Below are 11,474 nucleotides of genomic sequence, written 5' to 3' on the forward strand. Positions count from 1 at the left end.
GTGATAGCCCCATTTTGGTGGGAAATCCTTGACTGTCTGAGGTTGGGTCGCCCCTTTCGTTGTGCGTATCCGTCATCATCGTGTAGCGGTTGTGCCCGCTGTTCCCATTCAGTTTTGGTCGAGCACCTGTTTCGGGACAGTTTCCATTTTGGTTGGCTATTGTTAGCACTACCCGCGTTTGGAAGTGAGGAAGCGAACACGATTCTTCCATCATGCTTCGGCTTCCGGGGTATGTTGATAGTTCAACGGAAGCTTGGAAGAGATATCTGCTTGCTGCCCCGAAGTACGATGCTCGCCTTCCCGTATTCTGGTCTGTTCGCGTCAATCGGCCTGACTGAGCACAAGCTCAGTGCAGGGAAACAAAAATTTATTGGTGGCGAAGCCCCAGGACTTCCATGCAGGGTTGGCAGTGTGATGGAGATCGAGATTGTATGGACCGAAGGCCCGACAGTGAATCCCAAATCTCATCAGTTGTTGCTTTGAACCAGTTTGGAAAATCTTCTCGCATTTAGCGACCATCTTCGACGTCGAATTCCAAATACATTCCGAAGCTACTTGGTGTGATTTCGGCAGCGGCTCTCGCATCGCGATCAGTTGCCTGAGAATTCGAGGGTTGAACCTCTGCATAAGTCACAGGCCTCGAACATTTAACAAAAAACCGCAGATACGGCCAAGAATCGGTTCCCAGGCCTGACCTTTCATGGTACCTATCCGAGTATTTGATAATGTTGGAAATTCGAAAACGTCCCTGTTAGATTAGAGTCGACTGTGCATTTCCCCCCTCCCAGGAACTTTTTGATGGTGCCAAGATTCGGAACCTCAGTGTAAGCTTCCACAAGAGCGAGAGAACGGTTGGATTCCCACAGTCTCTCACGGTCACCCTTATGCTAGAGTCAGAGTCGCGAAGCTCTTGAACGAGCATCAAATCCCTGAAAGATACGATATGAATGCTCAATACAATTGCTCACTAAGCACCGGAGCTGGATTTCCGCGGGGGTAATAAGTGAGCTTTTTTCGCATTTGGACTCGAGGAAATGTTCGGGAGCGAATCCTAACAATTTAACAGTTAAGCGCCACCCAAAAGCGCTGGTAATTCCAAACTCAAAACCGTCCCCGTCGAGGAAAAATACCTTCAAAATCAAAATACAAGTCCAACTGAATACAAGGATGCATAAATGCCCTGGACTTCGAAAAGGAAATCTTCCCAGGTTCCCGAGGGATCCGTGAGCCAAACTGGGTCGAGGGATGGTTCAAATAAATTTTGCTTCCGCCTATGACATCCCTCCAAACTATGTCGCTTTCCTAGTGCTCTCTCTCTTTTCCCCTCTATCCTTTGGTATCGTTCGACGGCAAGGAGGGGGAAATGGATGAGTTTGCCGCGCCTTCATCTTCTAGCGATCCCCCGTCGCCTACAACTGACTGCCAGACCGTGGCTCTCCCTTCAACATTATATCCCGATAGCGTTCCTCTTATCGGGCCCGGTTTGAACCCCCAGTTCTACAATCCAACTGGTCCTCGGAGCCGTCGGCGAACGACTGATGCCCAGCTGCAGGTTTTACTCGAAGCCTATGTCCAGGATTCGAGACCAACCAACGCGCGTAAAAGGGAGATTGCCAGTCAGATTGGAATGGATGTGAAGCGGGTGCAGGCACGTTCATCCTTTGTTTGGCACTATGCGTATGATGGTTCTAACCCCTTCTTGAACTGCAGGTGTGGTTCCAGAACAGGTAAGCGCGACGTGTCTTCCGCCGTACTTCCAATTTCGTCATATCGACCCTTCTTGTATGCATCTGTGCAGACGAGCCACAGCTAAAGTAAACGAACACAAAAGAACGCGTGAACCGGCGACCAGCACAGGCTCAGCGCAAGACTTGACTCACCGAGCTCTCGTTCTGAGCCCGACATTCACAGAGCCATCCACCTCCAATCCTACCCATCGGGGTCCGCCCAAGTTTGCGCGGCCAGCCCGTCGACTGGATCCTTCCCCAGAGCCCGAGGAGATCGGTATAGCCTTACATCCAGTGACTGTACCTGAACAAGTGGATGAACATGAAGCCGCTCCGGCCTCGCTTAATCCTGGTTTGTCGTCGGAACACGGCGTATCCGAAGCCCTACGCGAGGGCGCTGACGTTTCATCCTCATCATTGGGTATCCAGTTTTCTCGTGCGAAAGGAGTGTCAATTGAGGGCAACCTACCCATATCTGACACCAACGCTGTAACCACCGTGCCTGTTGCTGGAAGTAGTGAAAGCCATCAGACGTCCCCGGCTCAATCTCTACAACTCCTCAGCCTAACCGCCGCTCAGCTCACTCAGCTCCCTGCCTCAAGTCATGCGTCCCAGGCGCTCACTCCTGGCTCAAGCCCAACCGCGTATCGAAACCCTTTCATTCCTTCAAATCCCATCTCCCCCCATGCGCTCCGTCGCCAACAAGACGTCATGTTTGGTCGCCATCAGAGTTTACCGGGATCCTCCTCTCGTCAAAGGAGTGCGCCATACCCTTCCCCTCGAAATCTAACGATTGGCTCTGCGGCGTCTTCGATATGGTCTCATTGGCTTCCCCTTTCCCCTACATCACCCACTATGACTCATACCTTGACTCGTCGGCGGTCCACGGTGGGGTTCAATCGTCCCACGATGTCATTCGTTCCAATGGGCTCAGGAGATCCTTCGTCATCAGGCGAAGGGGATGTGTCAGGAAGATATTCCACTAGACAGAATTCTGGGTACATATTCCGGCGAAGGGGTTCTGCACCTGTTCCTGTGGAAGCACAGACGGACATTCTGCCAATTGCACAGGACAGGCTCAAAAACCAAGGAGAGGAAGGTGATCCAGCCAGCAACAATGAAGCTAGACCATCTACTGGAGACGCAAGTGGTGATCTGAGCGAGAGTGGGTCCACCTTTAGATCCATTGCAGGGACAGCCTCTCGTATGAGTGTGCAGGCTGGGTTCATGCCCCATCCCTTGGCCGTGCATAGATCGGGAGGATTTCGCGCGCGACTCCACGATCATCCTGAGTCTGTCTTCGATCTACCTGTCGATGCGCCGCCCAACCTGCTCACACCCTCGTTATCTAATCCGTCCCGCAGGCAATTCTACAACACCCTCCCGAGGTCCTCAGCATCTCAGGTGCAGCCCCTTTCCTACAGACACAGCCTTCCAGTTCTTGAGCATCACCCGACGCAAGAGTTTCCTGGACCCTCGGAACATGATACCCATGGATTTTGGCCCCCGGTTCGCCATATTGGGCCGTTGCCTCCTGGACCATTACCTTCGCCACATTACACTCTTGGAACGTCGTCCAGTTCCGGGTCTGCCAGTCCCGGCAGTGGGTCTGGAAGCAACAAGACACCCACCAAGGCCGACTCGGATGAGAAAGCCAAAGGGGAAGAGCCCGAGAACGCTCCGACAGCGGAAGAAGTGTCTCGAGAGGAAAGTGCAACCGATTCGAGCATGCCTCCTTTGCAGGACGTTCCCTCATCCTCCTTCCAGGAGTTCGTTACCCCCCAAGATTATCGAAACACTTCTTTCCCATCTGTTTACTCGTCAGATGCTTCGTCAGTCATCCGTCGCGGCCACGCATCAACGGCGTCCGTGGAGTCCTCCTTATCTAGATTTGGCTCGACCCCCAGCATCTACTCGACTGGATCTCTCGCGACAAGTATAAGTATTGGAGTCCTCGCGCGGAACACGGTGGAACATGAAGTATGCGAAGATGTGCCATCGGGCGGCCATGAGCAAGGACCTTACAGTGCTCCGCACCATGTACAGTCAATGCCAATGCCTCGGCCTCCACCACTCATCTTGTCGCATGCCTCAACCTCGGGTACGGGAATGAACGCTTTGGGTCGTTCCCCTCCGTCGGCACAAGGAAGTGGCCAGTTTGATCGGCAATGGGCATTCCCTGATGGATTTGCGCCTGATATTAGGCGAGCCTCATGTCCTGCCACCTTTGTCCATCCCATACTTGAGACTGCGAACGAAGGTGGTGAAGGGAGTGCAGAAGACGTTGTTACGGCTGTCTCGCCCCTACAGCCGATTGAGACTTCTCCCCCGAGACAGTTGGAGGCAACGAAACAGTTCCCTCACCACCATTCGTTGTGCCTCGGCTCGAAGATGCCCCGTCTGTTATGGCTGGCCGCGTTCAAGGCACCCCTAGTCCTCTTACTAATACCGGGCTCAACTACGAGGATGATTCTCCAGGGGCAAGCACTAATACTCCGTCGACGCCTAGCGTGTACTTTACACCCCAAGCTGGGTCTCCTAGCACACCATATACTATCGAGACTCCTATTCCTGTGTGGAGCGCTCCTTATTCTGCCCATACCGCTGCTTACACCGGACATGGGTATCCGGCTTATGGGAGCAGCTACGAATACGTTCCGGCCTTAGGCCAGAACCCTAGCTATCCTACGGAGACGTCGATTAGCTCTTACTACGTGCCCGGAAATAGCGGTGGGTCACGAAGCGCTGGCCATGATGAATCTGCTGCTGGGGACCGGTATGAACATCCACCTATTGCGCGTCCACTTCCTGTTTTCCATCCGCCACAGCAATCCAATGCCCCTTTCGAAGCCACTGTGAGTGGTGTGGAGAGTAGTGTGGGGGGCAGTTTCCCTCACGGATCATACGGTTCGCCCCATGTTGCTATCGTCGCATCTTCTCCCTATAATCTCACACCTCCGCCTCCTGTTGTTCATGGTCCTGGTCCACTCTATGGCGCTTCGCTCGTTTACCCTCATGGGGCCAATCCTGCCCTCGCGTCGTACGATGTATATAGTTCTCCGGCTACTTCTACCGCGTATTCTCATGATACTCCGGCCCAGCCTTTGACCTACACGCCTACGTCCGTCGTGTCGCACGAATCGACGCCTGGTTCTGGCTTCGGGATGAGCACAGATTATTCTCCCGGATTTCCCGTATGTTGTCTCTGCCTGTCTTTGACTTTTGTTTGGTTTCTAATACCTCCCATTACCTGGGTATTTTTCCATAGGGCGACACGCCTGAGAGTGTTCTGTCTGAGTATCCATATCCCTCGAGCTCGGCTACAGTGCAGCCCCATCAGCAGCAACAGATGCAACCTCGATATGTGCCACCCACTACATATCAGCTTCAATATAAGGTTCCAAAGGTACCCGCGCGATCGTCACTCGCTGGGGCTCTTGGCCCTGAAGTCCCACTAGAGCAGCCATCTTCGGGCTCCTGAGACCTGGTTTGTTGTGTTTGTGTTCCAACTTTGAACGTCTCTCCTCCTGTGTGCGCCTTCTACAGCTAATATTGCACTTCAAGTGCATCCGATTATTGTCATCCTTATCACCCCGTTTCCACTCCTGTGAAAATAGCAATTTTTTTTTTCTTTTTGACCTTTTGGGGATCATTCCTCCGCCCCTTCTCCGTCCTCTCGTTTTTTGCCCCAAACTAACACACTCATCTATCTTACCAAGAACCCCTACATTCTCTTTTCTATATCTCACGTCTGTATCTGCATCTATATCTTTCTTATTACACTCAAATTTCTCCCGCTCTACTATTTGCTCACTCTTATTGTTTCTAGCATGTCCTTTCCTTCTTGACCAAACTCCTTCCTCTTGCTCCATTATCCATACATCCGTTCGTTTTCCGGCCGATCTGATTGTTCCATTCCGCCACTGTCACCATCGCCGTCATCGTAATTCATTTGGCCACAACACCGCTTCTATACATACAAAACAGGACTATTCCCGTTTGCCTTGCCATATTCGTAGTGCCTTTTTCTTGCAATTTTCTTATCTGCTTATCTCTTTTCCTCGTGTGGGCAGGCTTGCATCGTGCACGGGGCCAGAATTATTATAGTTCAACAGCAGTCTCCACAACCGCTACAAGGACCGTCTCCATTCCCGGCTAGTCTGCTCTTGGAAAATGTCGTTGCATCGAATGGTGCTATTCCGGGCCGCCACCCATGGATTGCGTATGCTATTTAACATTGCCACTGCCGCCGACCCGCGCCCCTCTTTCAAGCCGGTCCATCCTGTCCGTTCCTTGTCATCTTGTCTCGCTTAACTCGGCCTTATTTGGGTTCGAATTCCGTGTTTAATCCCGCCACCTATTGGACAATCGTTATTTATTTGTTTGCTCAACCCCCAACCCTTCTAATATTGATTTGCACATCCGTTCATGACCCCGCCGCACAGATCTCACACACCCACACCCACACCCACACCCCTAAGCCTGCTCCACCCGCGTATTCTTCATGTTCACCGCATCACCGCCTCACCGAATCTCCTCCATCTGATGCCAACATTCTGGCTCAGAGGAACAGGATGGAGGGCTCGATGCATCCAGATCACAAGCACCGGCCCCCGAGTTGGGCTCTAGTCCGACTTTGGGTACATGGCGGGTGGAAGGACCGTTCCTATTCATTCGTTCAGCTTTTACCTTATTGGCTTATTGTCTATCATCCGTGACTAAGGACATGTTATACCTGGAAAATACACCCCAACCAACCCCCTATCTACCCATCGACCCTCCTCCCCCCTTTGACTGCTTTAATTTCTCACTCCAATTTGACTGTCCCCCCCACTCTCTTGGGTTGAGTTTCGGGCGAAATAATCGGTAGCAATTCGTTCTTGGGAACCCAGATCACTATAATATTGTAATTAACCCTCGCTCTGTTCTGTCCTCATATATAAATCCAGCCCTTCGATGTTGGTATCAGCGATTCAACCCCGGTGCAGCTGGCTTTCGGGCATCAGCTTGGGAGCTCAAGGGACCGAAGGGCGAAGGGCAATAAGTAGAGCTTCTACAGATAGCTTTTTACCCTCCATGCATCCCTTACGTTTTTTCTTCGCTCTATTCTCTTTTCCTTTCAGCGTCCCGCCCGTTCCAAAGCTTTTCGGGATTGGACCTGCTGTGCTTCCGCAATTCTGCGAGGACGACATGCAGGGCCGGTCTTCGGTGGGTGTGCTTGGTTCCATATTCCGACGTCGAGAGGGTTTGTTCATGCGTGAGATCTCGAACTGGAAGGCAAGCTAGTTCGACACCTCTAAGCCACTGGTACACAATGGTTTCTAGCATCGGGTGAATAACCCTTTCAAACTGTTTTCCATCATGTCAAGAATGAATAGTAAGATTTCAAATGAATCGTGAGGGTTAGGTTCCTGTGATGAGGTACAAAAGGCACGAATTCATGATCGACTGGGCGTGCCTGCAAGCCGTTATACGGGTGGTTTGTACGGGAAATACAAATGCAAAAGTGACCGCCTCTCTCACTGCACTCTATCCAAATATGGGACCTTCAAGTTGAACTCAAGGCCCCGTGTCCTCGAAATTCAAATCGAATGTGGCCGCACGCAATCATCATTTGAGTAGAGCAACAATGGTCAGGCAGCTGTACTGGAGGTTGACTCCTTTCAATAGCTTGACCTAGCCCTTCATATGAGTATGTGATATGTGATATAAAGACGGAGTGTAGACAACCGATGTCGGCGGAGATTTTTCGGGAATCGGGCTCGATCAGCGATGGTCTTCGGGCAGCGGTCTTTGCTACTTCGAGGTTCTGCGGGTAAGCGTTCCCCCCCCTCCCCACTGCACTTTTGGATACGCATTATCATAAATGCACGAACGATTTCCCAGGACCGGATGTGAAATCAAGCAGGCAACCCAAGATAAACCATTGGAAGCACGACCATAGCCTTGTGAAGTCGGCACAAGAATTGTTAATAGGAGGTTGCATAGTGCCCGTGATAGCAACGAGGTTTGGATGTTGCCAGATGGACCTGAGATCTGCCTGGTTCTCGGAAAACGTCCGGATCGTCTGGCGCATACTTGCTCTGTATGTACGCGCAACTACGGCTGCATGTGCTGGATATAAAGCAAGGCGTAGGGAGTGCTCGGTCAATCGCACAAGCTGGCAACTCATAGGTGGTCGTTAATCATAAGTAGGATTTCGACAGGATATCTCCAACGACTTGTAGAATGGTGGAATAGAGAACATGGGAGAAATGGGCGTGTGTCTGCGGCCTGAGCGATAGGTTATTGCATTCTCGCTGATCACGATTTCTGAACCGGGCAGGTTCGCCGTGGATCCGTCGTATACCTTGCACACGCGGAGCAGAGGGGAAATTTCCTGTGTCGTTGAGCTGAGTTGCCGGAAAGCAGATGCTAGATTCGCAGGTCTATGATCTTAGGTGGAGGGTGATATGATTTAAGAACCAGTGGATGAAAAGTCGACTACCGGACGGTTAGATCCGGGAATGGGGGGGGGGCCTTGCCACATCGTACAAATGTGGCACCCTTGCAACGCTGATTGGTACGGGGGCAGCACCATTTGGAATGCCCTCGCACCATGTGGAGGTATCATGGTAGTATGGCTGGAAAAATAGGAGAAATGCCCGCGCGTTATTAAGATGTGACAGCGCTGCCTTAAATCGTAAGTCAGTCAAGAGTCATGCATAGGTATCCACATACCAAGAATATTAACAATTCGTACGAACCGTCGACGGTGGAGGCGTTCGCGTGGGACTTGATTACATCGACGAAATACCGAGCAAAAAAAAAAAAACGCCCCGTTCATATAAGCACTATCATGATTTCAGCGCGCTAGCCACGGTAAATACACCTTACCTCATCCCTCCACGCCATACGTACAAGTGTATTCCACCTCCCTCAATTAAGTTTCGAAGAATCCATTCTATCGACGTTCCACGCAAAATGTTTTTGAAACTGATGCGGTGATATGAAGCGTCTGGCACCGGAGACGCGTCCGTACGAAGGACAGATGGAGTTTGATCAATCTGATCACTTATTTTCAATTGATGATTGCATGCAATGTTGCTTCCGGCCGGTAAGCCTCATGAAGCTCGCGATTGGTTAGCTATGCTCTCCACAGAATGTCACCGACCGCAAGTGAATAGACACAAACTCCGAGGATTACACAACCCGATTTCGACCACCAGCAGTATCTTGCATGTTCAGACCATCCTCGCTGTGATGACGGGATCCAATTGCACCACGCCGCCACACTGCAAGTGAAGTCGTACGTGACACAAACGGAATCAGGTTTGTTTTGTACCAGCGTGTAGCGAAAATGGCGGATCGTCTCAATCGGTGTACACTCTCCTACGTCCGAGTTGTCATATGCGATGTATCCTCTGATGAGGCACGTGAAAAGTTCGTCAGGGTAAGGGTCTCTGTGACCTGATTATGATCTTGCTGGGCCATGTGCCTGGAGAGGTTAGGAGCTGAAAAAACGACGACAGATGGAGTGGAAAAAAAGATGGGCGAACTTTGTATGCATTATCCATTAGCGGGGCGGAGTTGCTCTAGTGGCGTCTCTGGCATGGAGATGTAACGGGAGCAAAATAGGAGCACTGAAGTCCTGGGCGGATCCAGTGAATGTATACCTTCCAGAGGATATTCAAATAGGTGTTACTGCAATTGTACGGGACTACCGAATGTAGGGTTCATTTCCTCAAAGAAGCGAGTCCAGAGTACTTGCACAGAATCTCATATCCGCCGTCGCAAGGCACGCGTTCATCCGCGCACAATACAGTAGGGGGGAAGGACAGGGCTCATTAGGTAGCTGACTAACTCAGGAGCTGGTCTAGCCACTCAAGATTGTGCGCTATAGGAAGGAAAAAGGCGTGGAGGCGCCGCTACTCCACTAGTTACGTAGCCACGTACACGAATCACCCTAAGATGTAAAGCCGAGGCCAGAACCTAAATCAGGAGGATGGCAGTCTAAGACTCTAAATACATCGAGATAGATGTCGCGCACAATGCTTCAGTCATGATAAGGACGGCGTGTATCCTTTCTTTGTGCCTGCGTCATAACGGGGAACAAGTAGATGTTGGCCTGATAAGCAAGATAAGCCAGAAGGAGAGAACCAGCGCTGACGGCTTCACCGTCACCGATTCTCCTGACATAAGATTCCCAGGGAGCGGCTCTAACTGCAAGTTGATAACCATCGTCTCTCGCAACAAAGGCAAATAGCCCCCCTTGTCTGGAAGAAAATAATCCTCCGCAGATTCTTTGCCTGTTTTGATTCATGGGGGATTCGTATTAAGGCGCCAAAGGCAAATGGAGAATACTTTTCAAAGTTGGAAAATAATATAGATAACATGGACGGCTGTCACGCAGAATCACTGTTCGGGGCTAGGACGAGATGTCGAACGTATTCTGCGTTGTACCCAACTATAGAAAAGTAAGCTAGAGGTTTATACGCCTGCTTAGGATGTCACTTTGCAGTGCGCAACCGATCTGGGGGAGAAATAACACCTACTTGTGCACTTTTTGTTCCGTTATACCCTGCATTTCATGGAAACCTTGGGTTGAATAGGCGGAGGCACTTGGATAGCTTCTTATGGCATGCCTGGCCAGGATATCAGCAGGAAATGCGCAAGTCAAGATCACTACAGCAAATTCGAGAGAGGAAATTCCCGCGAATACACCAATATCGTATCTATTTCATCCTTCGTGGGGTTTGGGTGCCGAGGTGATGGAGAAACTTGGGACACGCCCATTTGCGTTGCCGAGATAGGGACCAAGGAGAAGCACCGACAACATCATTAGAGGCAGCTTCCTTGCGGCACATGGTTCCCAGGGGACGGATCTGGCTTGCTAGAAGCCAATGCAGCGTTCAAAGTTATCTCCCCTAGGAGATAATTCCCAGATATAGAGCAGAAGAATCCCCCATGTTTTGGCGGTCCACTAAGGCGGCGAAGGCTCTGCAGGTGTTGGACAGGATGGACAGCCTCTCGCACGACGGGTGGCACAGCATGCGCGCGCCGCAGTCATCATGGTTCTCATGTGTTACGGTCCCTAAGCTCGAAGCAAAGGAGGCAAAGAAAGCTGGGCGGATGACCTTGTAAGTTCTCGGCCCGGCTGCAGTGCATCCTGGACCAATGCTTCCATTCGCTCGACGTGCGCAGCCCCGTCAAAAGAGCACATATTTCAGCATATTATATATGATGGCTAAAAACATATGCAATAGCCATAAGCGTCTTCTTAGGTAGATAAATGCCGAATTTGGGCAGAGTAATCCCTACGGGCATTTTTCCGCATCACCGTTTCTTTTGAATTTGTGGATCACCGCACCACATATCCAGGGAGATAGGAGTACCGGGTGAGTAGTGCAAGGAGCTGCTCGCCACATAGGAATCGATATTCCTCCAGAGATGTTGCCGTCATGTAAATTGTGGCTGCGACTCTGAACATCCTTTGAAGCCCTCCGGGAAAATGCATCCCTAAATAGGAGATTGCGCGGTCTTAAGAGCTACATGCAGTTTTGTTGGGCATAAAGCAATAATCCGAGGGTCCAAGCGGTATCGTAGGCTCCGTGATCGGAAAAAAGCGAGATGGGTGAAAGTTGGCCTAGACTCGCCTGTCCATCTTCTTTCGCGGACTGAGTCGGAATAATGGTGGTTATGGGGTTAAGTGGGAAGTTCGCGAATTTGGAATAGGGAGCAAATAGTTGCAGAGTTCAAATATGCACT

The 11,474-nt window shown here is 50.9% G+C and overlaps 1 protein-coding gene across 1 annotated transcript; it reads left to right on the forward strand.

Annotated features, from left to right (window-relative positions):
• Window positions 1-1,363: 1,363 nt before the first annotated feature.
• Window positions 1,364-5,208, forward strand: EI90DRAFT_3116251 (uncharacterized protein; the record flags this gene model as incomplete). The annotated part of the gene is made up of 5 exons (XM_039062874.1): window positions 1,364-1,642; window positions 1,711-1,727; window positions 1,799-3,999; window positions 4,065-4,921; window positions 4,996-5,208. The coding sequence occupies 5 exons, from the start codon at window positions 1,364-1,366 to the stop codon at window positions 5,206-5,208; spliced, it is 3,567 nt and encodes a 1,188-aa protein (XP_038922942.1).
• Between the last annotated feature and the right edge of the window lie 6,266 nt (window positions 5,209-11,474).

The sequence above is a fragment of the Cantharellus anzutake genome, assembly GCF_015039405.1.
Source record: "Cantharellus anzutake strain C23 chromosome Unknown EI90scaffold_3, whole genome shotgun sequence".
Classification (NCBI taxonomy): Eukaryota; Fungi; Basidiomycota; class Agaricomycetes; order Cantharellales; family Hydnaceae; genus Cantharellus; species Cantharellus anzutake.